General features: G+C 53.0%; 8 protein-coding genes across 8 annotated transcripts, besides 1 other annotated feature; 5 read left to right on the top strand and 3 right to left on the bottom strand.

The window, feature by feature from the left end:
• Window positions 1-254: 254 nt before the first annotated feature.
• On the top strand, window positions 255-2,443 carry CTRU02_204605 (beta-glucosidase 6; the record flags this gene model as incomplete). The annotated part of the gene is made up of 2 exons (XM_036721078.1): window positions 255-819; window positions 867-2,443. The coding sequence occupies 2 exons, from the start codon at window positions 255-257 to the stop codon at window positions 2,441-2,443; spliced, it is 2,142 nt and encodes a 713-aa protein (XP_036587062.1).
• A 2,180-nt stretch (window positions 2,444-4,623) lies between these two features.
• CTRU02_204604 (major facilitator superfamily transporter) lies at window positions 4,624-6,894 on the top strand (the record flags this gene model as incomplete). Its single annotated transcript, XM_036721077.1, has 7 exons — window positions 4,624-4,958; window positions 5,023-5,525; window positions 5,586-6,114; window positions 6,251-6,281; window positions 6,384-6,422; window positions 6,532-6,647; window positions 6,690-6,894. 7 exons carry the CDS (start codon window positions 4,624-4,626, stop codon window positions 6,892-6,894), a joined length of 1,758 nt encoding a protein of 585 aa, XP_036587061.1.
• Window positions 6,895-8,617: 1,723 nt separating this feature from the next.
• Window positions 8,618-8,686: a sequence feature (Short protein (CTRU02_204603, KAL0941840.1) was converted to a misc_feature.).
• Window positions 8,687-9,476: 790 nt separating this feature from the next.
• CTRU02_204602 (transcription factor) lies at window positions 9,477-11,818 on the top strand (the record flags this gene model as incomplete). Its single annotated transcript, XM_070204403.1, has 2 exons — window positions 9,477-9,723; window positions 9,873-11,818. 2 exons carry the CDS (start codon window positions 9,477-9,479, stop codon window positions 11,816-11,818), a joined length of 2,193 nt encoding a protein of 730 aa, XP_070062166.1.
• A 322-nt stretch (window positions 11,819-12,140) lies between these two features.
• On the bottom strand, window positions 12,141-12,841 carry CTRU02_204601 (riboflavin kinase; the record flags this gene model as incomplete). The annotated part of the gene is made up of 2 exons (XM_070204402.1): window positions 12,141-12,641; window positions 12,725-12,841. The coding sequence occupies 2 exons, from the start codon at window positions 12,839-12,841 to the stop codon at window positions 12,141-12,143; spliced, it is 618 nt and encodes a 205-aa protein (XP_070062165.1).
• Window positions 12,842-13,983: 1,142 nt separating this feature from the next.
• Window positions 13,984-14,703, bottom strand: CTRU02_204600 (nad dependent epimerase dehydratase family protein; the record flags this gene model as incomplete). The annotated part of the gene is made up of 1 exon (XM_036721074.1): window positions 13,984-14,703. The coding sequence occupies one exon, from the start codon at window positions 14,701-14,703 to the stop codon at window positions 13,984-13,986; it is 720 nt and encodes a 239-aa protein (XP_036587058.1).
• A 1,892-nt stretch (window positions 14,704-16,595) lies between these two features.
• Window positions 16,596-17,289, top strand: CTRU02_204598 (zinc finger domain-containing RING-type protein; the record flags this gene model as incomplete). The annotated part of the gene is made up of 2 exons (XM_036721072.1): window positions 16,596-16,614; window positions 16,697-17,289. 2 exons carry the CDS (start codon window positions 16,596-16,598, stop codon window positions 17,287-17,289), a joined length of 612 nt encoding a protein of 203 aa, XP_036587057.1.
• Window positions 17,290-17,564: 275 nt separating this feature from the next.
• On the bottom strand, window positions 17,565-17,957 carry CTRU02_204599 (uncharacterized protein; the record flags this gene model as incomplete). Its single annotated transcript, XM_036721073.1, has 1 exon — window positions 17,565-17,957. One exon carries the CDS (start codon window positions 17,955-17,957, stop codon window positions 17,565-17,567), a length of 393 nt encoding a protein of 130 aa, XP_036587056.1.
• Window positions 17,958-25,085: 7,128 nt separating this feature from the next.
• On the top strand, window positions 25,086-27,178 carry CTRU02_204597 (uncharacterized protein; the record flags this gene model as incomplete). The annotated part of the gene is made up of 7 exons (XM_070204401.1): window positions 25,086-25,128; window positions 25,272-25,394; window positions 25,497-25,608; window positions 25,664-25,868; window positions 25,916-26,071; window positions 26,129-26,580; window positions 26,632-27,178. The coding sequence occupies 7 exons, from the start codon at window positions 25,086-25,088 to the stop codon at window positions 27,176-27,178; spliced, it is 1,638 nt and encodes a 545-aa protein (XP_070062164.1).
• Between the last annotated feature and the right edge of the window lie 100 nt (window positions 27,179-27,278).

Below are 27,278 nucleotides of genomic sequence, written 5' to 3'. Positions count from 1 at the left end.
CAGCGGCGTTCGCGGGGTCGCAGCGGTCCTTGGCGGCCATGTCACTTAACGCCCTGATAAGGAAGGGCCCGAGCGATTGTTGCCTAGCCAACAGCCGAGTCGCCAATGCAGCGCCAAAACAGGGCAGCGGAGATGAATACGACCTTGGTAACCTTGGCGTCAACACGTATATACCTCTGGAATGGATGCAAGTCAATAAATTCCGGTAAAACGGCTGCTAGCACTTCCTGGACTGCATTCCAGTTCGACGAGCAATGGCGCCCGGTGATTCCTCGAGAGAGTCGTCGCGTCGACCGCGGGACTCAACGGGCAGGAAACATCACCACAAGAAACGACGCTCACAAGACCATCACCGGTCAAGACGACCTGCGACGGACTCGGGAGAGAGTAGGGCGGAAAGAAGCTCGCAAGCGCTGTCCGCAAATGCGCTGGGGAAATTAAATGAGGAGAATACGAGAAGACACCGAAGAAGGGAATCCGACGCGGACAGGCCCAGAGATGCGGCCAGAGACGCAGAAAGGGAAAGAATGAGAAGAGAGAGAAGAGAAAGAAGAGAGAGAAGGGCGCAGCGTGAAGAGTACAGGGATTCGCCCAGAGAAAGACCGCATCGGGTTCGACGTGACGAGTACAGTGATGTGACCTACGAGAAACCGCGGAGAGAGCACCGGAAGAAGCGAGTGGTCAGCGGCGCCATCCTCGAGGAGGGCCGAGGCTCGCGGGGGTTAAGAGGTGGCGGATGGAGCAGCTCAGATAACAGCATTGAGAAGGAATACCTTGTGGGCGATCCCCCGAAGCCGATCAAGAAGCGGAAAAAGCTTTGTGAGTATTCCCAAGGTGGGGTTGCGATCACCGACTAATTGCAGCAGGGATTTGCCTTGGGATATGCCTGGTTCTTCTCATCATCATTATCGTCGTGGCAGTGGTGGTCAGCAAGAATAATTCCAACAAGAAGGAAACGAAGACGGTAGACCTCAATGGTCAAGATAAGAACAGCATCCCGATGAAATGGCGCGGTACCTATCTCGACCCGTGGTCTTGGGCGGACACGACCGACTTCAACGTCACTTTCACCGATCAGATGGTTGGCGACCTGCCTCTTATGGGTCTCTACACCGACTGGGACGACTCGAAGCGCGCCAACGATAAGGTCCCGCCTCTCGACGAGGCTTGGGGGTCGTATGGATCCAGGCCGGCACGAGGAGTCAACGTTGGAGGGTGGCTGAACCTCGAACCCTTCATCACGCCGTCTCTCTTCGACTACGACTCCCGCCTAGGAATCATCGACGAGTACACGCTCTGCAAGCACTTGGGTGCCAGGAAGACGGCTGAAGTGCTCGAAAACCACTACAAGACATTTGTGACGGAACAGACATTCAAAGAAATTGCCAACGCCGGCCTCGACCATGTCCGCATCCCTTTCAACTACTGGGCCGTCGAAGTCTACGACGGCGACCCGTACCTGTTCCGCACCTCGTGGAGATATCTCCTCCGTGGCATCGAATGGGCGCGCAAGTACGGACTCCGCGTGAACTTGGACGTACACGGCCTGCCGGGCAGTCAGAACGGATGGAATCACTCTGGTCGGCAAGGAGTCATCGGTTGGCTCAACGGCACCGACGGAGCCACCAATGGGCAGCGCAGTCTCGACATGCATGACCGATTATCCAAGTTCTTCGCGCAAGACCGGTACAAGAACATTATTTCGTTTTATGGACTGGTCAATGAACCCAAGATGACGGAGTTGAGCGTTTCGGACGTGATTGCGTGGACGGAGAAGGCATACAAGCTGGTCAAAGACAATGGTATCCGCGGCATCGTGGTCTTTGGAGATGGGTTCATGGGCCTGCACAACTGGCAAGGGCGAATGACGGGGTACAGCGACATGGCGCTGGATGTGCACCAGTATGTCATTTTCAATACGGACCAGATTGCGTTCACACGCAAAAAGAAGGTCGAGTATGCGTGCGACGGCTGGACAGAGCAGACAGTGCAGTCGATGGACACATCGACCGGCTACGGGCCGACACTCTTCGCCGAGTGGTCGCAGGCGGATACGGACTGTGCGAAGTATGTCACCAACGTTGGCTGGGGTAACCGATGGACGGGTACGTACGACACGGGCAACTCGTCGACGTCGATTCTTACGCCGCGATGCCCTACGCAGGACTCCAGGTGCGACTGTGGGGTGGTCAACGGCGATGCCAAGGGGTTCAACAGCGACTACAAGAAGTTTTTGCAAATGTTCGCCGAGGCGCAGATGCATTCGTTCGAGAAGGGGTGGGGATGGTGGTACTGGACCTGGGACACGGAGAGCGCGCCGCTGTGGAGTTACAAAAAGGCTCTCGAGGCCGGAATCATGCCTGCCAAGGCATACGACCGAGACTTTGACTGCTCCGGGACCATTCCGTCTTTTGACAGCCTGCCCGAGTACCACCGTATGTGAGGGGCTCCTTGGCAAGGCCGGGCCGGACGGACAAGCGGCCTTTTTTTTTCAGTTTATTTGCATTACTATTGGCGTTTCTGGAGTAAGCAACTTGCATCGCATAGTAGTGGACGAGACACATAGATTGACGGGGCGATGATGGATATGTAACGACAAGGGCGGAGATGACGGATGTAGTTGGTCATGTATGATAACAACGCCTAATGGAGATGTACACGAATACTCCGTGTAGATAGTTCACACCAAAGATAGTATTGCCGGGACTGAAATCAGTCAGACAGGCACAACACATATTTTACTGACTCAGACGGATTCTGGCTGCGTTAATCATACGGATCTGGCTCCCCATTTTTAAGATGAACTCGACGCTGACATGATTCCATGAAGGCACAAATAGCGTGTGCTAAAGAACCACTTTTGCACGTGGTTCCCCAAAGCTTACATTAAAAAGACCAGACAGCTGTCAAGAGTGAGCACAGACGGGGCTAAGATGGGAAGAGAAAAAAGATGGATACAACTGGAAAAGGTTAAACGGTTTCGACTTCGCGGCTTCGGCTTCCTGGAAGAAGCGAAGTGACATGGATTCTGGATGCTAGAAGGCGAGGGTGGGGGAGAAGGTAACAGCGCAAGGAAAATTCCATTGCATGTCTCTGGGATCGATCCGTAGCCCACATGCCAGGTCTCTGGTGTCGAACGGGTAATTTTGCTGTAATCGAAATTAACTATAAGACCGCCATGAGAAAGAAGGGGGGAAAAGCCAATCTCGATACCACTATGTCGTAGTAAGCCCATCCCCATCCTCCATGAGCGGCTATTAAGTAGATCGGGGCAGGGAAAGCCCAAACTTAGTCAGGCCATGTGGAATTCCGCTCGATCACTGTTCAAGCTTTTTTTTCCATCTAGTTTTCTAGAAGTTTGATCTAGAACCAATTTGATAGGGTTGACAGTTCCTTGTTATTATTACTTTTTGCTTTTTTGTCTTTTTCTGGTTTAGCACGCTTTTGAACCCCCAAACCGTCGCTGTAGAAGGAGCCAAAAAAGCATCCCAAAAGAAGGGAAGAGAAACATCGGTAGGCGAGCCCCCCTCATGTCTCAGCTCGGAACGCAGATGCCGAGAGTCCCCCGGTCGGCGCAGCTTTAGAATTGGAAGCTGTGACTCGACCACTTTCTAACGTCATGTTTTGGGAGGTGCCATTTCCGATCCTCGCCCCGCATCCACCCGACCTTTGGTTATCATGTTTTTTTCCTCTTTTTGCAATATGTAGCTGCTGCTGCTCACTAACAACACTGGGCTAGGCAAAAGTAGTGATGAATGATGAAATGATGTGCTTACGCCCTACTACCGAATGGGTATCCTTCCGTCTGACAGGTCCCATTCACTCGGTCACCTACTCTTTCTCTCGCCCATATGTTGGTTCGGATGCGATTCATCACCTCGCCTCTCACCCACCACATAGTACGCAGTAGATCGCAGGGTCTATGGGTAGCGTCATGCACCCACTTCCTGAGGTGGGAAGGATGATGCTCTTCCCACTTTCGCTATTACTATCGCCGCCCATGACGAGGTCCACCCCTTTTCCAATCGGGAGGGCGGGTTTTCCCTAAAGGCGAACCCGCGCCAAAGGGTCCTGGTCTGGGCTGAATAATCGTCAAGGTGATGGGAAATTTTACCTAAGAGTGCGCCCTACGACTGGTGTTTGCCCGTTTTTGACTAATGTTCCGATATGTGATTCCCAATCCATCTGCCCCTTCGCGAACTGTCGGGAGTTCCTCGCGTTTGTAGTCCAGATTTGTCCTCTCTTTTTTGGACCTCGCGCTTCCACCCACATAGATTGAAGCGTCACAATGAAAGAGGACCCGTTTCTTATAACATCCAAATAAATACCCAGTCCCTTTGTGACACTTTTGTTTGCAGCAGAATCCCCCAGAGGCCTGCCTGGCAACCATCCTGTCAAGATCCACAACCGCTCCTGGAACTCGGAACCCGGCCCATAATTATCTGTCGTTTCCGTACATAATACCCGACATCCGCAATCCGCTAAGGTCAACGATTGTTATCAATCTCGTCTTTGCCATCTAAATTTTTTTATTAAGGGGAGCAAAAGGGAGGAGAAACAGAAGAGAAAGAACAAGAAGGGGGAAAAAAAAAAAACAGACTGTTGTCTGTAACGCCAACAGCCATGACAGACGTCGAAAAGGCTGAGAGCCGCTCAACGAACCCCGACTATGACGACGCCACCATCGCCGAGGACTCGGGCTTCGAGCCCATTCGCACGGGCGCCGCCCCTACGCGGTCGCTCCGCCAGTCACGGTCCCTAAGCCGGACACGGTCGCAAAACGGATACAGCGTCGACGACTACCAACCAAGCGATGACAGTCCGCAGAGGGAACCGGAAAAGGATCCGTTCGAAGTTGGTTTTGATGGCGGTGACCAAGACCCCCTGTGCCCGCGTAGCATGGGCAAAGCCAGAAAGTGGCTCATCGTCTCTATCGTGTCGTGTGCTAGCTTTTGCGTGTAAGTGAATGGGTCCAGGGTCTAATCCGGTGATCCGGTGTGGCCAGCTGTTGACACAAGACAGAACGGCGGCTAGTTCCATCTACACATCAACATATGCGCAGATGGATGCAGAGTTTGGCAACTCCAGAATCGTAGGCACCTTGGGCTTGTCAGTCTTCGTGCTTGGCATTAGCTTGGGCCCCATGTTCCTAAGCCCTCTCAGTGAGTTTTACGGCCGTCGCCCCATCTATTTGGTATCATGGGCCATGTATGTCATCTGGATCATACCGTCTGCCGTTGCCAAGAACATTGCGACCATGATCGTCGCCCGCTTCCTCGACGGCCTGTCAGGCAGCGCATTCCTGGCCGTGTCTGGCGGCACTGTGAGCGACCTTTTTGCGCGCCATGAGCTTCAGGCACCGATGCTCATGTACTCCCTGGCCCCCTTCATCGGACCTTGCATAGGCCCCTTGATTGGCGGATTCATCAACTATAACGCTAACTGGCGCTGGACGTACTACGTGATGATAATTTGGGCCTTCGCTCTGCTGGTTGCCATCGTCGTATTGGTGCCTGAGACTTATCGTGAGTGACTCTGGAGGGTGCGCCCCTGGATTGGGGCGAGAGGCTGACTTCTGCGGTTAGATCCGATTGTTCTACGGGCCAAGGCACGCAAGATCCGAAAAGAGACCGGCGACGAGAGATGGAAGGCCCCCGTCGAGAAGACGACCAAATCTGTCGCTCAGACCATCGGTCTGTCGCTGATGCGGCCATTCCAGCTTCTCATCTACGAGCCCATGGTTCTCAACCTCTGCATCTTCTCCGCCATCCTTTTGGGTATCTTGTACCTCTTTTTCGGCGCTTTCCCGCTTGTTTTCACGACCAACCACGGTTTCAACCTGTGGCAGGTGGGCATGACCTTTTTGGGCATCCTTGTTGGCATGTTCTTCGCTGCCGCGACCGACCCCTTGTGGCACCGTATACGTAGTCGGCTCATGGCGGACCTGGAAAAGGAGACAGGTGTTGAGGGAGCAAGTGAACCAGAGTTCCGTCTTCCACCAGTTATCTGCGGCGCTTTCCTAGTCAGCATCGGCCTCTTTTGGTTTGGATGGACCACCTTCTCTTGGGTGCATTGGATCCTGCCCATCATTGGGTCCGCGATATTTGGAGCTGGGTGAGTCGAATTTGTTTTCCTTTGCACAACATATCGCAAGTATAACCCCAAGATGGAAAAAGGCCCGTGGCTTCCCAGCATCCCCATGCTGGGACATGAGATGCCCGTGATCAGTCACGCAGGCTCCCGTTTGCAGATTCATGTGCTGGCGTACGCTTTTTGCGTTAGTCACGCTTTGTCATGCTCCGCGGGCCCATGGGATGAGCTTGATTTTCCCTCCTCCTCGACTGCGCTCAGAGAGAATGCAGCTAACCGTCTGGGCGTCCCGCAGAGTGGTCCTTGTTTTTACCGGCATTTTCACGTTTCTTGTAAGTATCGCTGTCCCACCGGCTGCCTTCGGTGGCGGACCAGGGGTCTGGAATCATTTTCAGGCCCACGAAGTTGTACAACAGAACGGTGCTAACACTTGGCTTGCAGGTCGACGCCTACCCTTTATATGCAGCGTCAGTGCTTGCTGCGAATGCATTTGTGCGATGCATGTTTGCTGGTAAGTGCACTTGTGGTACCAACGCTCTAATCCACTCAGCTGGGTTGTGCCATGTTTCGGAAAGTTCTAACTTGGATGTCTTTGACAGCCGCATTCCCGTTGTTTGGAACTCAAATGTACAACAAGCTTGGATATCCCTGGGCGACATCACTCCTCGCTTTTTTGACCGTTGTTATGCTCCCGTTCCCGTATATTTTCTTCAAATACGGCAAGAAAATCAGAAGCCGCAGTCGCTTCGCGAAGACTGCTTAATAAGGAAAATCTTGACGGACAGATATCGACAAGCAGGCTGAAAAGAACGAGAAAAACCGAAACAACTGGCACCCACACAGAGTCGGGACATTGGTGTACAGCACCAACAGAAGTTGGCTTGGTCGTAAGTGGCCGAAGGCGTCGCACGTAGCCTTGATGATGTTGTGGTTGCCTTATAATATACGCGTTCCTGACCCAAATTGTTGAGACGCATTGCCACTTGGCATTGTTGGACAACTTCACAACTGGGAGTCAACCTTGCACTCAAGAGATGCGACTGTTGATCGTGGCGATCATCATCCAGACGACAGTAGCTATTGTCTGCAGCTGCCCAAAAGTGTTAGACTGTCATTGATGGAAGAGATTTAGGCAGTCTGGCCCATCGTGGTCGTGGGTAACGCGACAGGAGCAGCCCGTCGAGTGGCTGCCAATAACAGGCGTGAGAAGCGATTGAATTTGTGCTCACATGCAACAAGATACCCCCCCTTAGTGGTTGCTAAACTATAGATAAGAAAATAGAAGACAGAGACGCTCGGCAGTTCGGTTATGGCAATGTTAATGCAATGTGCGTAGCAAGCGGTGCTTGTGAGTCGCATGTCAAGTGAAGATGAAGTTGGTGTAGGGGATTTCGGCCCTCGGTTTGGACTTAATGTTTACCGTGAGTCGTGACTGTGAACGTGTACCTCCGTCGTGGATCGTATTAGATCTCACATGCAGCGGTTTGGATATTAGGGATGTCAAACGCCCAATAGAGTGGCTTGTAGGTGCATTGTTAACGTAATGCTGTGTTACTGGATTAGGTCATCTTGACACAGAGACGAGGGTATCCAAGGAGCCGACGCAAGACGGAGGAGTCAAGTGGTAGTTCTTATTAAAAGTTAAGTTTCAGAAATGACAAGATTGGCGAGGTCGACAAAAGAAATCTCAGATGAGCTCAAAAAAAGCAGAGCCATCTCTGGTCTGGCCAACCTGGTCCATTTTGCGAAGAAGTTTGTGTGATCAGGGGACCGTACTAAAATGGGATGCTCGGACTACATCTGGGTCTTAGTGGCCTGCCAATCTGCGGGTGCAGGTGCGTCGATAGTGTGTGTCCTGCAGGCGGCAGGCCAGTAGGACTAATTATACAGACTTTTAGGTACCAAGTACAGACGAGAGATACACTGGAAAATTGCAGAGGAGGTCCGCCCAGGCACTGTAAACAAATGAGTTGTGCCTCAATGACATGCCAGACCACCTTGATGACGCTCCCTCTGGTGGGCCTTAAGCGAATCTGCTGGCGGATGTAGGTACTGAATACCTCAGCCCTGAGCGAGTGTGGCGCCTTTTCTCGATGCCCATTGCCGCGATTTCATGTAACCGATACAGAGTGGGGCGACATGTGTGTACCCACACAAACCACCCACATTCTGTCAAGACCGGCGAATCGAAGGCCTGATATTTTCTCCAAGAGAAACCCCGCAGCTCAGCGCGCAAATCTTTGACCAACGGCAGCGAGGCTGGGATTCCATCCCTCGTCGGCTGTGTAAAACTAGTAGGCACTGTTGGAGTACTTTGCCGACCTTCTTTTCGCTTTCTCGTCAGATCCGACAACGACCTCGCGTGCTCCTCTTCCACCCGACCGAGGATAAACATCACAACCCAAGAAACCGACCTCGACCCCAAAACGACGATCTGCAATCCCCAATTGTCCCTCCGCGACTGCGATTCGTCCTGTGAGGCCTGACGTTGCACTGGAATAGTCACCGCCCGCGTGCTCTTGTGTTGATGCTTGTCGGCTTCAAGGGCCACGGTCACGGCTACTTGCAGACACTTCTCTCGGTCTCGACCTCTTAAATCCTCCGTCACATCACCTCGGCCCAGCGCCCGCCAATTTCCTGTCCGCCTCTCGACCCTGTACTTATCTTCGTCTTCGTGACCTCATGTGGTCCGCGACGCGAACACCGGTCCCAAAACGACTGCGTCAACTATCGAGTCCTAATCCTACCGTGACGAGCACGTAACACGAGAAACGCCTCTTTTCTCTCCACCACTACCTTGCTGAGGAGTTCTAACTGCTGAGAATACGAGCTTCAGGAGATCAACGCCCTCCCTTTTGCTGGTCTCTCCTGCGCCGGCTTACCTGTGAGCTTCTCGCTTGCATCCTCCTGCGGCGCACCTGGCAAAAGTGGTGAACCAACATCTTCCCGTCCATATTGTGGGAGCGCACAGCTTCTATTCTTGGTCTAGCCATTGAACGACCCACGTTGGAGCGAGACCTTGTGGGCGGCTCGACTCCTATTCGCAGACTCAAGATCTGTTGCGCGCGCGTAGGCCCTGGAAGTCAACAAGTTACGCTCGTTGTGCACTTTACCCTGCCTGCGGTACAAGTCAAATCCCAGCGTGCGAGACTACACTTTGACTGCAAAAGTTACCTCAGGCTACTTTCCGCTTTCCTCACCACGCTTGTCAGCGCGGCGTTGGGGCACACACTCGCACACGTTTGGGATTAAGCCGTCTAGTTGCGCAAACATAGCATCAAGGAATTTCATTTACCGAGGCTTGCAGCGCCTTGCCGTAACTACGGCAGCTTGTTCGTTGTTGTACTGTTCTGCCAAGGGGAGGCTTGTATATAAATCAAGACAAGATGCCAGACGGCCTCGAGGACCCTGGGACTGAGGTTTCGGATCCCATGTCCGATAATGACCACGAATACGACGACGAGACGCCATTAAAAGACGACGACGACGAAAAGATGGCGGAATCTCACGAAAGCGGCGCCGATAACAACGGCGAGGTGAAGAAGAAGTACGATCCTAAGGACCCTTCACGGCCGAGGAGGAAGAAGGCTCGCCGGGCGTGCTTCGCCTGCCAACGAGCCCATTTGACTTGCGGTAAGCTCTGCCCGGTTTCTCAGGGTCCGGCTCGCGATAGTCTTTGGTCAAGTGAATGCGTGTGATATGATATTGTCACTCCTCCGTGGTAATTGGGGGTCACATCTTTGTCTTGCTCCACTAGTGCAGCCTCTTGTGATGCAACCTTGCTGATGTGATGGCTACAGGAGATGAACGACCTTGCCAGCGATGCATCAAACGTGGACTGGCGGACGCCTGCCAGGACGGTGTACGCAAGAAGGCAAAGTATCTCCACGACGCTCCTCCTGAAGCTCTCCGGCCGGTGCTAGGCCCCAACTACAACCCGAACGCGGTCCCGACCCGTCCCAACGGCCAACGGCATCACAGCGGGGCCTCGGACACGGCATCGACCGCCGGCAGTACCTACTTTGGCCAGAGCTCTGCCGCATCCTTTCCCGTCTACTCGGGCCAGCAAACCCCCGTCGGCATTCCTGAAGGCCTTCCGTTCCAGGCGCAGCCATCCCCGATATCGCCGTCCTTCCCACAGCCGGGCAACAATGGTCGTTCAATTGGCGGCATGATCTCTCCCCAGGTCACCAATGACCCCTTTAATACGTTATTCGATCCGAGCAACCCGGCCATCTTCAACTTCGATCTTGAAGGACTCAACTTCGGCAGCCAATACGGCGCTATGGAGTTTGGAATGCTCGGGCACATGTCGTCCGGCGCAGCGGAAACACCGCCGCGGGACGGTTCATTATCTGGACCAAGTGGCGAAGTCAACTTCGGATCCACAAATGTCTTTAGCAATGGCAACAATCAGTTTGGCCAAGTCTACGATAGCGGTATGATCAACGATTTCATGGGTATAGACCAGTCTTCCAACGGCATGTACCAACAAGGCAACTTGCAACATGGCCTCCCACATGCCTACGCCATCGCTGCTGGCCCAACAAGCCTACATAGCCCAAGTACAGACAACACTGCGAGCCCGCAACCTACTAACTTTACGTTTGAAGGATCTCCGAGTGGGAACTTTGGCGCCGTTGGAAACTCCCAAACCATATCCGCCCCCTCACGTCCCAAGGCCAAACCTGGTCAACCCCAGAAGTCAGGCCCCCACTCCCTGCTGGGCAAGCGGCAACGCGATCCTTCGTCAATTTATGAGACCGTAAAGGAGCCGTATCCCTACCTGGCCGGCTTCCACGCTCTCATCGACTACCTCCCGAAGAGGTTCTCTGCCAACCGGACACTGCGCATAGCGAAGGCGCTCGCCAGTATCCGCCCATCCTTCATCGCTTGCACCAAAACGCTCAGTCGGCAGGATCTTGTTTTTATGGAAAAATGCTTCCAGCGGACGTTGTTCGAATATGAGGAGTTCATGCACCATTGCTCAGCGCCGACCATCGTTTTGCGTCGCACGGGCGAAATCGCCGCTGTCAACAAGGAATTTATCGCCCTGACAGGGTGGACTAAGGACGTCCTGCTCGGCAACGAGCCGAATCTGAACGTCAACACCGGCGGCACGGTGTCAGCAACTAACAGCGGTCGCAACACAGGCCGCGCGGGCTTCTCAACGCCTAAGGTACCGTCGGCCACGCTTGATCAGATCAAGAACGAGGGCAGCGGGCGCAAACAGCCCGTATTCATCGCAGAGATCCTGGACGACGACAGCGTGGTCGAGTTCTACGACGACTTCTCGCATCTTGCTTTCGGCGACAGTCGTGGCAGCGTTAACCGGACGTGCCGGATTCTCAAATACCGTACCAAGGAGCAGACGGAGGCTGCGGCGTCGTCAGACATGACGCCCCAGCAGGACCCGCGCAAGAGTATTCTTAGCAACCGCGTTACACGCATTGACGGCGAGCACGGCATTTCAAAGATCGAAAAGGACGGCAAGGTGGACTGCCGGTATTGCTGGATGATTAAACGAGACGTATTCGATATACCCATGTTAATCGTGATGAACGTAAGTGTCCTTCCCATCCCCTTAATTGGATGCCAGCGACTGACTTCCACAGTTTCTTCCATGCTATTATCAAAACAAGGAACCGCATCAACTAGCCGTTTAGTTTGGTTATGTAAGAAAAGTAAAAGGGGGGGGATCAGGGTATATATACATATATACATATGAAGGCATGGAAGGCGTTTGGACAGGTTGGAGTTTCATAACCAATCAAACATAGCCCCCTCTCCGAGAGGGCCGGACGGCGCATCTGGGCTTGTTGGGTTACCGATTCTAAGTTCACGGGCTTTTTTTTCCCCTAGCTGTTTCTTTTCTCTAGCTTCACTTCAGCCACCCCGAGGAGACTAAGGGTCGGTCAACCACCCGTCACCCTCATTGCGACGGAGAAGATATTCCTAGGAATTATTGAGAGAAGGTTCAATTCTAAATTTCTACGCTACGTCCGGTTTTTCTAGGCCCCCGTCGTGATTGTAACGTTAAAGAGACTTGTCTAATTCTTGGGCAGAGGCTCCACCAACCACTTCGCATCCAGCGCCCCGTCCTTGGCGGCACCGGGACGCAGCGAGGCGGGTGGCGCCCAGTTAGTCCTGTCGAGCGAGTTTCGCGCGACGTCACAGTCCAGGTTAATGTCCTTGATCAGCGCCTCAAGGGACTTGTAGTCTTTCTCCTCGCGGACGTAGCCCAGGATGAGCAGGCGCATGTGCGAGTCATAGAAGTCGTCGGAGAACTTGTGCAGCACGTGTACCTCCGCCGAGCGCACTGTGTTCTTGTAGAAAGGGTTGTAGCCGATGGACATCACCATGGGGTACAGCTGAAACTCGAGAGAAGGCTGGGCCGGGCCGTGGCCTGCGCCGGGAGGGGGCGCGACGCGGTCTGGGTGGGCGGCCGGGAGGGCGAGGGACGCCCAGCCAAAGTAGACTCCGGACTTGACCTCGTCGATCCAGGGCGTTTGCGAGGAATCGACGGGGAGGTTAGCTGTCGGGATACCGAGCTTTGTAGGCCTTGTTGTTAGCCTCTTGCTTCTTGTGTGCGGTGAAAGGACCAATGTCTGAGTGAGTATGTGATGAGACTTACCTCCTTGGATCCGCGGCCGAAGCCAGAGATGACCTTGCCTTCCATCTTGAGCGGGAAAGGCGCCTCAGGGCCCGACTCAGGGCCGACAATGAGCGGTCGTGATGTCTCTTCCGCCATCTTTGCGTCTTTTGGGTGAGAGGGTATGGTGTTGTGTTTGAATGCTGATTAATCACCTAAAGTGAGATTTCAGTATCAGAGCGCTTTCCCACCGTCGATGACTGCCCAGGAAGCGGGTGGCTCTTACACTGTGACGAGAGGTGCAAAGCAAACGGAGAAGGAAGCAGCCGTTAATGTGGCACGCTTAAAAGGAGTTTCACTGTCAAGGATCGCAAACAATCGGAGGTCGGGGATGTGAGAATTGCGAGTGAGTCGCCGCCGATGAGAGGTGGTGGGGCAGGTCAGCGCTGATGTGATGGAGATGGAGGGGTTCGGGCAGGTTCGATAAGGCTCCGTTATCAATGGCGCCCTTCCATGCAAGTAGTGGGGGCCGCGAGCTCACCGGAGGAGCTGTGGGGCACGAACCCGAAACTATCTGGGAGAGTCACGCCCGGCAGGCCGGAGCATGCCCGTCTGACAATACGCATTCAGGGGGGTTTATAACATGGCATGCATGCATGAGCGGTGTTATCCAATGGTTGTACAGGGCCTGCTGCGTATCAGGAGGGTCGTACAGGATGCCCGACCTCATCAGTTCCGACAAAATGACTGTGATTTTGGTATAATTTGCTATAAACACTAAACACGAGCTTCCCAACCGAGCCAAACCAAAGATATCCTGTTGCCTGGGCCTGACCTCTAAAGACAGTGGTGGTATTTTCGTACACGAGCGTACACAAGGGATATCAACGACTCAAAAATAACGAAGAAAAGTATCGACAGGGAATCTGCACAAATCAAGGTGCTGACAACATCGGAGCCAACGTATCAGCTCCGAGACGGACAAGCCCAAACACGTCAGTGAACACAACTTCACCTTGTCGGGACTGGGTATAGAAACGTCGTGCCACAGTAACAAAAGAGAAACAGCCCACCCAGCTCTGTCTGCTGTGACCTCTTAATCCCGGGCAATCTCGCCAGTGCGCTGTCACGGTGAAAGAGCACCCATGAAACGAGACAACCGCCGTCCACTCGCAGATATAAACATCTTCTGGTAACCGCGTCATATTCGGCCGATGGCAGGTCTTTCATCGCTGAATGTCTGCGCCTCTGTGCCATTTTACACAACGTTCTACCGCCTCGGACCCGAGCGCCTCATCGCCTTACGACCGCGGCCAAGCACCGTGCTTCCACTCCGTCCGGCCAAGGCGAACAATATCGGCGGCTTCAATGACCCACAGGCCCTTAGGCGCCTTGCCCTGCTCCACGAGGATGGCGGCGTGCACGGCCGCGCGGGCAATGACATCGGCGTCCTGACCAATGCTGTCCTGGACGTTGCGGCTGAGGTACCCTAGGGACCTAACGGCCGTCTGAAAAATGCCCTCGGCGGCACGACTCTGCTCGCGCTCGCCGAGAATCATGCCCGGCTTAAGGATGATACCGTGGTCGAACTCGGCCTCTTTGATAGCGTCCTCGACACCATTCTTCATCTTGGAGTAAGGGGCCTGGCCTGCGATGAGACCGCGGGTTCCCGCGCTCGAGACGAAGACGAAAGCCTTCGCGCCCGCGGCCTTGGCAGCTTTGACGAGCTCGACATTGAGGTCATGGTCGATCTTCCACTGCTCGGCGATGCTTCCGGCGGCCGCGCGCGTGGTGCCCAAGGCGGAGAAGACGACAGTTGGGGGCGGCTGCAGCGCAGCCAACTTGGGCGGCCATGCGGTGGTGTCGGCCTCGATGATGGGCTTGAGCGTGGTGCCACCAGCCTTGGGCGGGCGGCGTGAGAGGGTGTTTATGGTGGCGAAGGCCTCTGAGGTGATGAGGTTGGACAAAAGGTGAGATCCGACGAGGCCGGTGGAGCCGATGACTGCGGCTGAATGCGCCATGATAGCAACCGTTCAGAGTAGATTTAAAGCGGATGCTAGGTTTGCAATGGGGGAATATGCAAGAAAGGTGATACGACGATGATGACCCAGCGATCTGGTATATGGTAAGATGGAATTGTCTGTGTTTTGCAGCTGCCGGTGATCCCCTTTTTTTTCGACCGGGTCTGTGTATGGTTGATAAGGGAGGAGAAAAGAGAAAAGAGGCGTGCAGGAGCAAATGTCTGTGGGGAGAATTTCGTCGAGGCTGGGCTTTATGGGATCTCCGCCTTCTTTTTCCTCTGCTTTACTGCCCAATGACCTCTGCAATGTCTGTGTGTCTCTGGTGAGACAAGGCAGTGAGGGGGTGCGACGAGGCAAGAAGAGGGGATGGAATGATAGGGAAGATTCAAGCTTGGACTGTGTGTATGGATGACGAGTAAAGTGTCCTTATTCTGAGTGTGAGCGATCGAGACGGGGGGTGCAGGAGAAAGACGCGGAGGATTCTAAACCTACCTGTGCTTCCTCTTGTTCCTTCAGGCTCTCGCAGTGGTTTGCACTTGTACTTGGACGAAGGACGAGGCAGGGGTGGAGGGGGTGGAAAGTAATTGGGAATGGCTTAGTTTTTAAGCTCAGACAGGGAGGCCGAAGCGGGTTTCTATCACAGTCTCACACGTCTTGCAATGCCCCACACACAACGGCGATGCTGATCTTGTCATGTCATGCCTTGGTCCTGGTAGGGTGTTGACCATTACACATCACTGGCTGGGCAGGTTTACGAAGGTACTGCTGGTACCAGTCCACCTTAGGTTCGCGAGGCGGCGTATCGGTCATAAGGCAGAGACGAGATCTTGCATGAACGAACGAGTTTGCGCACGTACGTCCATGACTAGCATTTTCTGCCTTCTCCCCAACCAATTTTTGACTTCTTGCTCTTTACATAAAAACCAATTTCGAGACGCGACAACAAGGCTTCCAAATAGCGGTCGGTAGAGAATCCGACAGTGATGAGAACGAGGTCCCATGTAAATGGGACGAAATGCTAGGGGGACAAATCCACAGCAGCTGGCTAACTCCATGCAAAGTCCGCTTAGACAGAGAACTCGGCGGCGGATTGTGATGCTGCCTTATCGCCGCCAGACCTATTCAGTTTGCGCCTCTCTTCGTCCCAAATGGATGAAGCAGCTAACCTGGTATTTCCTAGGAAACTCTTTTCTCATAGGCAGGCCCCATACGTAAATTGCGGTTTAGCTGCAGATACATGACAACCTCTCAGGGTCTTTTCCTTCTCGCTCTTTCTAACACTTGATTTTTTTCTCTTTTTCGGCGATAAACGATGATGTGATATGCGGATGCTCCGCTGGCTTACAGATCCATAGCGGAATCATGAGCGGAATATCACCTCGGTCTTCCCGAGGATTACCTCACTTGAAGAATTTACTAGGGCAGGCAAAAGAAAAATTTGTTCATTGCCGATTTCAAGAAACCAGCTGGGATGGTGGGAAATGCATCCGCCGGGTGAGATCAAGATTGCTCCGCAACAGACTTTCGGCATCAGCGGCCGCTCAGTGAGCTACTTGGAGGTGAAGTTGGAAGGTGAGGGTGAGGCGGAGACAGCAATGGCAGCCACACCTGTGCGGGGTGCTGCAATAACCCCTGCAGACATACTGCAATCTGCGCTAGAAACAGCTTCCCCTCCTTCCCTGACCTTCCCCTCACCTCAGGCTTTCTCCGCTGACCGAACTTGCGACACCACGACTGCCTAGCCACATCATCACCATTGCAGCCTCACCCTTGCCTCCAAAAGCTGCTCCTCGACCGCACCGCACTCCTACCTCGTTCACCAACAGCACCCATTATTGTGTCGTGATCCCCAAGAAGCCTAGACGGTCGTAGCATCAGTCGCCCAGCCCACAATGGCTTCCCAATACGAAGGTTTGCAAGAATCACTATCCTACATTGCTTCTCCCAAGGATACAATTTTTGAGCTCTGTCGTACTGACTTATACCCCAATAGTCGAGCACAATATCAAGCCCGGACCCTCCACACAGTCCGGGACCCGCCGCATCGATATGTCCTCGTTCACCTCTTTCCTTGCGAATCTGACTACCGAAGCCGCACCGTCATCGCCTCAACAACACAGACATACGAACCCTCACGCAACACCCACTCCCGTCGACGCCGCGGCCCTTTACCACCTTCTCCAACAGCAGTTCCAGACCCTCTTCTCCACGGCCCCTAATGACGACAACGCCCGCTTTCTCTCCTCCCTTGTTGAGTCTCTTGAGGCCGACATTGCCAGCCCCCCCTCCGAAATCCCCGGCGTCAGCCAGGAGTACCTCGACTCTCTCGAGCGTGTGCCTAAGAAGTCTCTTGGAAAAGATGAAGCGTGTCCTATCTGCGCCGAAAAATTTCTCGATGATCAATACCCCCTCATTGTTGAGCTGCCGTGCCACAGCAGCCACCGCTTCGACCTCGAGTGCGTGAGCCCGTGGTTGCGCAGCAAGGGCAGCTGTCCCATGTGCCGTAAGGACTTGACTAAGAAGAAGGAGCAGATTGTTGTGGAGGATGACGAGGAGAATGACGACCCCGACGGACTGTATGCGTAGGAATAAACTGTTGACAGTTAAAAAAGCAGTATGGATGGCGGTGCTGGAGTTGACTGGAGTTGGGGTTGCATTGATATCCACGGAGTCCCTTGACTTTCACAGCGATGGACGCAGGCACACGAGCAGGCCTTCAGAAATATTCAATAACGATGCAATTGATATCGAGACAAACGCCGTCTCCAACCATGATGCTGTTGATGGTACTGTACACCCCCTACTCTACACCGATCCCCAATTGAGTCCTGTCGGATGACACAAATGCCCCATCATACCCATCAGACGTTGCCAGCCTTGGGGCTGCTCCCGCCGCCGCTCTTGCCTCCCTTTCTCGTCTCTTTTCCTGCGCCACCCTTGGCGCCCGGAGAATCACCCTGCGGTTTCGACATACCCTGGTTCGCGCCCGAGACTTCGAGATCCGAACCGCCTGATTCCCGTTCCGTCTCGGGCCGGGTTGTGGAGGGGTTGAACGCCTCCGAATCTTCTGCTACGTCTTGGTCCCGTCCCGACTTGGTGCCCTCTGTGCTGCCGGGCTTGAGAGTATTACGATCTTGGTCGTCCTTGTAAGCGAAACGTGTGCTCGCCGTGTATGCCAGCGTGCGTGTCATGGCGGGAGCTCTCAGGGAGCTCACGGCTTTGAGGTTGGCGGATCGCAGTGCTTGGAATGCCATATTGATATGGAGGTGGATCTTGGAAGATTGGCGAGTGTGGTCTTTCTTCTTCTTCTTCTTCTTTCTGTGTTGCTCTGAAATATGAGAGTTCAATTGGGATTGAATTGAAGAGCCTCCTTTGTTGTTGTGTAGAAGGATAGAAAACTACGCCTCGGGGAGGGGAGCACCATCATCATCGAAATGCTCTCATTCTGTTGTGGTACGTGACGTCATCCATACGTGCAATGGACGACTGGCAGCCTGCGGTGTACCCCAGTTTGTCATCATCTTATTTTCACATCACTTGCAGCTTATTGATAATGGGTTTACTACTTTCCAAAGTTTTGACTTATTTTCAATCTTGAAATTGTGCCACAGCCTCTGGTAAGCTTGCATTCTGATCAGGTCACCCGTTGAGCGGCCATAAACGAACTCATACTCCCAATTGCCATCTGGACAATTTTATTCTTGCGGCGGGTAAGAAATAAATTGCGGATTTTTTATTTTAACGATTCCGAGGCCTACAGCCTTTCATTGGTTATGGCCAATTGCTGGTGGACAATCAATGACGGATGCTGCATCCGGGCATCAAGGGACCGCCGCACACAGCAATATGGAGGTCCAAGGTTGTTAGACTGTCTCAACTTCATCGGCCGTACAACACGCCGTCAACTTCTGACTAGTCCTATTTCATGCTGTTCAGGCAAACTAAGGCTCTTGCTTCATTGAACACTCCGGGTGAAGGCAAGATTCGCGGCCTCTGAAGGTGAATTTGGAAGTCCTTTGTCAGGACCTCCAAGCCATAGCATGTCAAGGTCCATCGTAAGGGACCGTGTCGGAAATTTGGGTTAAGATGGCATAATGCCATGGTGCAGCTGACGGCAGTTGTCCTACATTCTGCGCCAAATCCATCTGTTGCCTTGATTGAGCTTGTCTTCAACTAGGGCAACATGTGAAATTAGCCTTACTTGGTTCATAATGCTTAGATGGTGGCGCGGAGTAGCCGCCTTGCCATCTCCGAAGGCTAATGAGTCGAAAAACTGGTTTGTAGGCTACCAGATAAAATAGGAGACAATGTCCTTTGCTGCTTTGTTTGATGGTGCGGCAAAGCCAGCAACGGACTTTTGTGCCCTCCCTCGGTAATGATATCGATGCCCCCTCAGATCCTACGAGCGCTCACGATGTCTCGTGCGCATTTGACTCATTAAAACCAGGAGGCGGCACAGCGGCGGTACTGGCGTTTCGGGTTTACAGAACACGGCATGGCAACTTGTTAGTGACCTGGCATACGAATTGAAATTAGACGTGCGTTATGAGCCTCACTAACCTGCTCAGGCGCAATGCAATGGTGTGGCACAGGGAATGGGTTACCGGTGCTGGCCAGTACGGTGGTCTGGTCGTAACCGTCCCTCTGAAATACTATCGCTCAAGTCATTATAGCAGCTTGGAGAAGCTCTAAGAATGTTGCAATGTCCTGCAATTTTTCCAGGCGTAAACAGTCTGCCTTTCAGTGTTTAGGGATCAGATTTCGAGGTCGAGGCATTGGTCCACCCAAGGAATTGGGCAAATAAGCAATGAGAGTGTGGTTGCTGCTGGAATGCGAGCCCAGGATCAGCATGGCGCCATAAGCTGCCTCGGTACGAGAAAGGGAGTCTGGTCGACCGGCCACGATGACCAACCCCGCTATGCTGCTCTCAGAGAACGCTGTTCATTCCTGCTTCTGTTGCAGCCGACAGTTCAACTTGCACATCCGTCCCAATTTGCTACTTTCACTGCGTGAAGCAGTTATGGTATAGCGGTGAATTGATACCCGACATGGGCTTTTGTAACCTCTTCATACCAGTCTTCATATGCCGTTAGCTATGTGGTTGGCAGCCGCAGTGCCTGTCTCAAATACGGAAGGTGACCAAGCTTTAAGTATATTAAGAAATGAGAGAGGTTAAAATGAGGCTCCTGGTGGGCGCGTCGAGACGTCAAGCTAAATGCTACCCTAAAAACCGGCGGGGCTAACACTTTACTGAGGCATGTGGCCCCCCTAAAATTGGAGCCTGCCAAACTACTAGTACCTAGGGCGGCAGGACCGACTGTCGCGGCAGTCGTGTTTTGGGTTTGAATGCGATCTGCGGGATCAGCAACGTAGGCCAAAGGAGCCTGGACAGATAGCCCACAACACAATCATTGGTGGAGAGTATCGGAGTGAGTCGCGTGTACGAGACGCGCTGCCAGTGTGTCATTAGCTGTCAAATGTTAAAAAGGGGTCAATGAGGGATTAGGTGTTATGTTTGACGGAGATGACCGATGTAAGATGCGAGCTGATGTGCTCCTGAGTTCTTCCAATTGAGCTTCTGAAACGAACGTGCAGATTTGGGATGATCTTACTGGGGTCCGACGGAACACGGTGTTGTTGGCCGTTTGTTCGTGGGATGATTCATGGTTGAACTTCTCTGCATATGTGATCATCAACCACACGAATCGACTATTTTAGGCATTCCCCGAGGGAGATGTGGCTTACTCTACTAATTGTAAACGTCGCAGCCTGCGTCTGGTTTGTAATGCATGACGGAGCGTGGCGTTGAACGGAAGACTGCCTTTTTCGTTTCTTGCTCCGACAGCGGTTTCCTCTGCAGCAGTGTCTCGAGTTGGCTGACGTTCGTGCAGGGTCTTGTTGGGTCCCGCGTGGCATAGTGGAGGGTGGACGGGAAAGAGACGAATCGCTAATCTGGGACGGCATGAATCTAAGGGGCAGAATCTTTCCAGAAGACTGCATGTATTGTCGTTCCACATGGGCTCCGTGTCTTGGATTGGCCCAGCCCTGTGCTTCATTGTCAGGCGGGATGGCCGCCGTCCGTTACTGGCGGGGGTGGCGGCGCAAGCCATCTCTGTGTACAGCATGGCAGGGGCGGTCCTGACACATCTAAAGCACAGTGAGAGATGGGAAAAGCCTCGTTGAGAACCTCAACTTGTTTCTCCGGGGGAGAAGCTATCTCTCGAACGCCCCCTCCGGCGGGTGTCCAATGGACCTATTAGACTGGGCCTCATTTCAGCGACATAGCCCCCATATCCGTGGAGCCTCCAAACACGCCAAAGAAGACATTTCTTGCATGGCTAGCTCGACCCACGAGTCGGAATAGTGTGGATCTATTTCCCTGGGCGACATAGTGTAGGTGTCTAAGCATAGGATAGTTAGCCGTTTCCGACGAGATATCCATGGAGTTTAATAGGACGCTGGAGGTGAACCTGATGATCACAAGATGGGAGTAGACACCATCGCTCTTGACGGTATGGTTGGTCGTGAAGGGTGTCACAGAGCGACGAGTGATACCGAGTCACAGCATCACACTCGTCGCACGTGGTTGGCAGGGATACCACATTAACTTACTGCCACTTGCGTCGTCTGTTTGATATATTGCTGAACCCAGTCACACCATAATACGTCGCCCATTTGCAGAACAAATGATGTTACGTGTTGCGATTATTAAAACGATACTGAGCTTCCAAGCTTCCAAGCTTCCAAGCTTCCAAGGTTCGTGACTGTCAGCGGCATGTTCGCGTCCCACAGTGGGCCATCGCGGAGTAGCATGGCACCGATGCCGTGATACAGGTCACCCAGCATCTAAGCCTACATCCGAATTCCTGGTGGCTTGACATTGAACCAACAATGACTTGTGGTCTTGACTTGGTCTGCGACAGCCGATAACTCCATACGTAGTAGATGCTACTCGGAAGCTACGATAACGGGCTGCTTTGTCGCAGGCGGCCGGCACAACCACCTTAGGAATAATTTGGAGAATCCGCGTTGCAGTAACTGGAGTGTTTGCTGTCGGCCTCTGCAAACCACTAGACATAGATGTGTTCCAAACTTGGAAAGGGTTGGGGGCAGTTTACCTCGTGGCCGCAAGTATTATGGCTTCTTGAATCAGAACGCCGCTGCACTCAAGGTATTTTGCCCGTTTTGCCACCGGCTTTTCCCTTGCTCCAGAATGGAGAGGGGATTTGGCTTCTTCCGATGGTCGGATAGTGCCCTCGACCTGAGTAACACTGGGAAAGTTTGGTCCCTAATCCCTTGGGTTTCCAAATAGTAGTGATGAGCAGTTTAGAGCCTAGATTTAGACGGTTTCTATTCTCTGCGAGGAACTAGCCAAGTTGAACATGCTTCCCTGCTTGTGATTGTTTGGTGTTGCAGCTAACTGAGTCGCAGTGCTTGACTGAGTTAAGCAACTGACCGGTCTGTAGCTGGCCTAGACTGTTGAATAGAAGTGTATGGTGGACGAATGGCAAACTAGACGATCAGAAGTCAATATTATAGATTCCCTTGCTATCAAATGCGTCTTGCTTCTGGGAAGGGGAAAAAAAAATCCTCTTAATAAGTTGTAAAGATGCCTAGCAGACAAATGGCTTTTGGCACGGTTTGTATTTGCAATTACAATTGAAGCAATGGAGCAAGCGCATCTGAACCGCTCATCATAACCACTATTGGGCGGATGCTCAGCATCATCCTGGAAAGTACGGCCAATTTCACCTCGGTGCACGTCCCTCAGCCCACAAATGAGGGAAGAAGGTATGGTACATGGAGACACCTCCCCATCGCGACACTCTGGAGCCGCTACTTGCACCACCAAACTAAACCGACCGCGCCGGTAGAGTGAACACATTTCCCGAAATTGGGTCTTGTTGCCTTGCAGTGAGTACTCCGACGACACCCACAACCCGACCCCATTTCCAGCCTTGAAGGTACCTTGATGATGGCACACTCATAGTATGCTCGGACTCTCCAATATCCCACACCCAACTTGGCAAATTGTTTACTTGTTTTTCTCAGCCGCCCTTTTCTTCTTTTCTGGCCCTGAAAAGATTCTCTCACTTTCACAATCTTGTGACCCTAGAATCATGGACAAGGTGATTCTGTATTCATGACACAGCGGTTTAAATGGGGTAAGAGCACCGAGCCGACCTGGGATGATGACAACAAGCAGAAAAGAAAGGTGCACAGCCTCGCTAGTTCGTTCTGCACTTATCTGTGGCTTGCTCGATGGCATTTTGACATGCACCAACGGAAACTCCAAATGCCACGAGATTTGCCCCTGGCGAAGTCTTGATCAAGCCACGGTCTGCGGCTTCCTAGCCAGAGGAACCATCATTTGCCTCCAGCCCATCATTTGCCCTGTTGGATTCCGTACAAGGAATGGCATCTTGGCTCGCCGAGACCCTTGACGTTCATTCCAGACCCAGGCCTCGTCGTACGCTTGCTTCGTACCTTGCCATGAGGGAAGGGCACTTGAATTCAACACGAGGCCTAACCCTCTTTGGAAGACTTCTCGACCAGATCATCTGAAACCTGATGCCTCTTTGTCTCTGCACGCTGCGGCCTTGCACGGTCTTGCTGCATCTATCCAGTCAATTTGTTGCTGGCGGCTGTCTCTGTTGCTCATTATTGTTGGTTTCTTTTCCCATCGGCTTTCGGTTTCTACATGCATTCCTGAATGGTCTGGGGACAGGAGGCTAACCTTTTCCCGCAGCCAGGCAAAAAAGAAAATAAGAGAACGCTCAACAGGGTATCGACGGCCGGCCTGCAGGTTAGGGATGCCAGGCCGGGTTTAAGTTGCTTCGTTGCCTGCTAGCATTATCCATAATCCAGCAACCCCTTCGCAATTGGTGACCCTCTGATCCCTGCTTCGTTGCACAAGCCTGTCTGTTCCCACTCTCGCTCCCACTCCCACTTACATTTGCACTCCCCCTGCCACAACACAAACAACCCGCCACCCACCACAAGGCAACGTGGGAGACGGCACACAGTACCTGACCATACGGCACCTTACCGCTTATTGCGCACCAATGCACAGCAGACCGCAATGCTGCCCACCGTATTGGTATCTGGTGCAGCAGCGGGCAGCAACAAGCACGCGCTAGACCAACCTAGCCTTCCCTACCTACATTACCGACAGATCCAGCCTCCATCCCGACAAAGTATTAGGCCACAGGTGACCTCGGCGCCATGAGAGTAACATTTGAGATATCCTACTTGGCGATGCAGACCGACTGTTGCTCACGTATCGAGGAAAGTGATTCTTTTGCTGGCGTCAACGGATTTTGGGCGATGCGGAATATACCACACTGGCTTCAGTGGTCTGCCCATAATACTAAGCCTTGGTGTTTAAAAGGGCATGGCTCATACGCCATGGTAGCGGCTTGTCTCACCCGTTCTTAGTTCTTAGGACAGTGAAGCAGACTTAAAGTACCTTATCGCCGCGACGTCGGTACATGAGATACCTACGGAAATGTCTCCCATTGTAACATTGACTGCCTGTCTTTCAGTCCTAGCCACTCTTCGCTTTAGCCTGGTACGCTGCTTCGTATCTCGATCATGTACAGGACCTTACTCGACCTCGACGCACTTTGAAGACGAAGACGACGACGACGACGACGACGTTGTGCTTGTTTGTTTGCTTTCCTGTCTGCTTGCTTGCTTGCTTGGTGTGGCCCGGCCTTGTTGCCTTTCTTCCCCTGGAGACAGACAGACGGAGAGGAAGAGGCGAACAATTGCATCTCTCTCCTTTTTTTTTCCCTCCTTGCTCTGTCCAATTAGCCCTGGTCTCCGAAACAAGGAAAAAGACAAAAAGTAGCACATCCCTTCTTTTTTCCGTTACTCTCGTCGTCTTCCGCCTCCGCTCTGCCCTGTGTCTGTTCTGCCTTGTCCGGCCCTGTACTTATCACTCCCGTCGACCGCTGGCCTGTGTCGGTACTGCCTGTCCCTTGGACTTCCCCCATCCACCCCCCTCTCTTCTCAGTGTTCTCAGTAGTCTCCTCCCTCACTCCTCCCCCTCCACCACAGTACCACCAAGTCCCCGATTTTGAGACCATCATTCGAAGCAACTGGCCCTCCATCCCCCTGTCACCCCGTGCCAGCTGACTGTGGCAGACTCCACTCCTATCTATCTGCCTCCATCTGCTCTTTCGCTGGCTCTGTCTCTCTTTCTCGCTCCGCTCTTTGCCTTTTGCTCTCGTTTTGCCCCAATTCCAACTCTGCGGCACCTTCATCCCAAAAAAAAAACCGTCGACCTGTCTGGATCATGGTGCGCTCGAGACGACACTGTCTTCCTTAGATCCAATCAGTGCAGACGTGAGAGCCATTGAAGACGACTGCACGTCGCAATGGGCAACAGCCAGGGCAAACCCATCGATTTGGATGGCGAAGGTATGTCTTGCAGTTCCTCCCGTAACTGAATGCACAGCGCGGCACCGCCGCCGCCTCCGCCTGGCCTTGCTGCACAACGCTGCCGCCTCTCCCCACCACCACCCGATGAACGCCAAGCTAACCAACTTCCTTCATCTCTGCAGTCAACCTCAACCACTTCCGTCTGCTACGGGTAGTCGGTAGAGGTGCTTTCGGCAAGGTCCGCATCGTCGAGAGGAAAGATACGAACCTATCCTTCGCTTTGAAGTACATCCGGAAAGATGAAGGTACACATACACCGCCTCGTTCCACGACATCGCCTACGGCTTCAGGGGCGAGCTGGACGAAACATTAGATCACTTCCATGCTGATATTGGCTTTTTGAACAGTCGTACGATCCGAGAGTGTACGGAATATTATACGAGAGCGTCGGATGCTGGAGCACGTGAATCATCCGTTCATTTGCAATTTGCGATACAGTTTTCAGGACATAGAATACATGTGGGACGACCCTGTGATTGCTACTCGACGAGACAGCCCACTGATGAAATTTTAGGTATCTGGTGGTCGATTTGATGAGCGGCGGCGACCTTCGATTCCACATCTCAAGAAAGACGTTTACCGAAGACGCTGTTCGATTCTGGATTGCCGAGCTGGGGTGCGCGCTTCGGTACATCCACAGCCAGAACATCATCCACCGCGATGTAAAGCCCGATAATGTTCTCCTTGACGCCGATGGCCATGTGCATTTGACCGACTTCGTGAGTTGAGACAAGTAATTGCTGAAACGACGTACTAACAGAACAAGAACGTTGCTTCAGACATTGTTCCTGGCAAAGTTCTGTCCAGTAAATCAGGCACACTCGCATACCTCGCACCCGAAGTTTACGCCGGTAAGGGTTACGACGTTCGTGCAGATTGGTGGTCTTTGGGTGTTCTGTTTTACGAGTGCATCTACAATAAGGTTAGCTGACTTCTTGGGGAAACGACTTGTTGGCATTCTGACTGATTTATACTTCAGAGGCCATTTGATGGCAACTCGGAAAGCACCTTAAGCCAACAAATTCAACTCGCAAACCCTAAATACCCCGTCACCCAGCCGGCTGTTACCCTCCCATGCTTGTACGCAATCAGAGACGCATTAAACCCGAACCGCGATACGCGAATGGGTGCTACGTGGGAGAGTTTCACTAAGCACGAATTTTTCATGATGATTGACTTCGAGGCGTTGGAACGGAAACAAATCGAGCCGGTGTTTGTCCCGGCGGCTGACAAGACCAATTTTGACGCCACATACGATCTCGAAGAGCTTCTTTTGGAGGAAGCCCCTCTCGAAGCGAGAGCCAGACGTCAAAAGCCTCGCGAACGGTTAAAGGAGGACGCTTCGGAGAAGGAGATCCGGGAAGACGAGCTTTACCGCATGATTGAAAACGAATTCCGGCCGTTTGATTATACACTAGCTGCGTACAAGAAGTATGGCCGTATCAACCCGCAAATTTTCTCTCCAGACACTAACAGCTGTAGAATTACTGGCCAAGGCGAAGAGACCGGCTTCCCCAACGGCGAACTTGCGAGTCAATTATCACTTAATACTCAGCCACAGGCCTTGACCACCGACGAGGCGACACCAGCCGCGATGGCTACCAATGGAGGGGTCCCGAGAAACGCCCCACTTTCAGCACCGCTACGTAAGAGCTCGAGTCTGGAAAGGCGACCGGGCAGCAGTCACAGTGGTGTACCACGACGACCAGTCTCGAAGCCACCCCCGATACCACATTACCCCAGCGAGTACTCTAATCAGAGAGCGGCGCCTCCAGTTGCAGCTGGAAAGAGGGTCACCAGCCCGACTGGCGGAATGCAGGTCACACTTGATGGAGGTGGCAGCTGGTCAGACCTAGCCCGACAAGACGCTACACTTCCCACCGACGCGAACGCTGTTAACGACGGCAAAACCGAAAGCTCAGGAGGCGTATTCAGTTTTTTCAGAGGCAAGAAGGGTAGAGGACACAGCCCTAAGCCGAAGGAGCGAGGAGTACTGGGCAAAGAGGGCGCCAGACAGATCCTTAACTAGAGGGCGATGTGGAATAAGTTGAGGAGATGGAGTACAAACAGCACGGACGGATCAATACCCTAGGGATTCAGCAGAGCTCGAAAGGGAACCGCAAGGTCCG

This window comes from Colletotrichum truncatum, assembly GCF_014235925.2.
Source record: "Colletotrichum truncatum strain CMES1059 chromosome Unknown Contig_0002, whole genome shotgun sequence".
Lineage (NCBI taxonomy): Eukaryota > Fungi > Ascomycota > Sordariomycetes > Glomerellales > Glomerellaceae > Colletotrichum > Colletotrichum truncatum.
The sequence above is the reverse complement of the archived record's forward strand: the minus strand, read 5'-3'. Positions and strand labels throughout refer to the sequence as shown.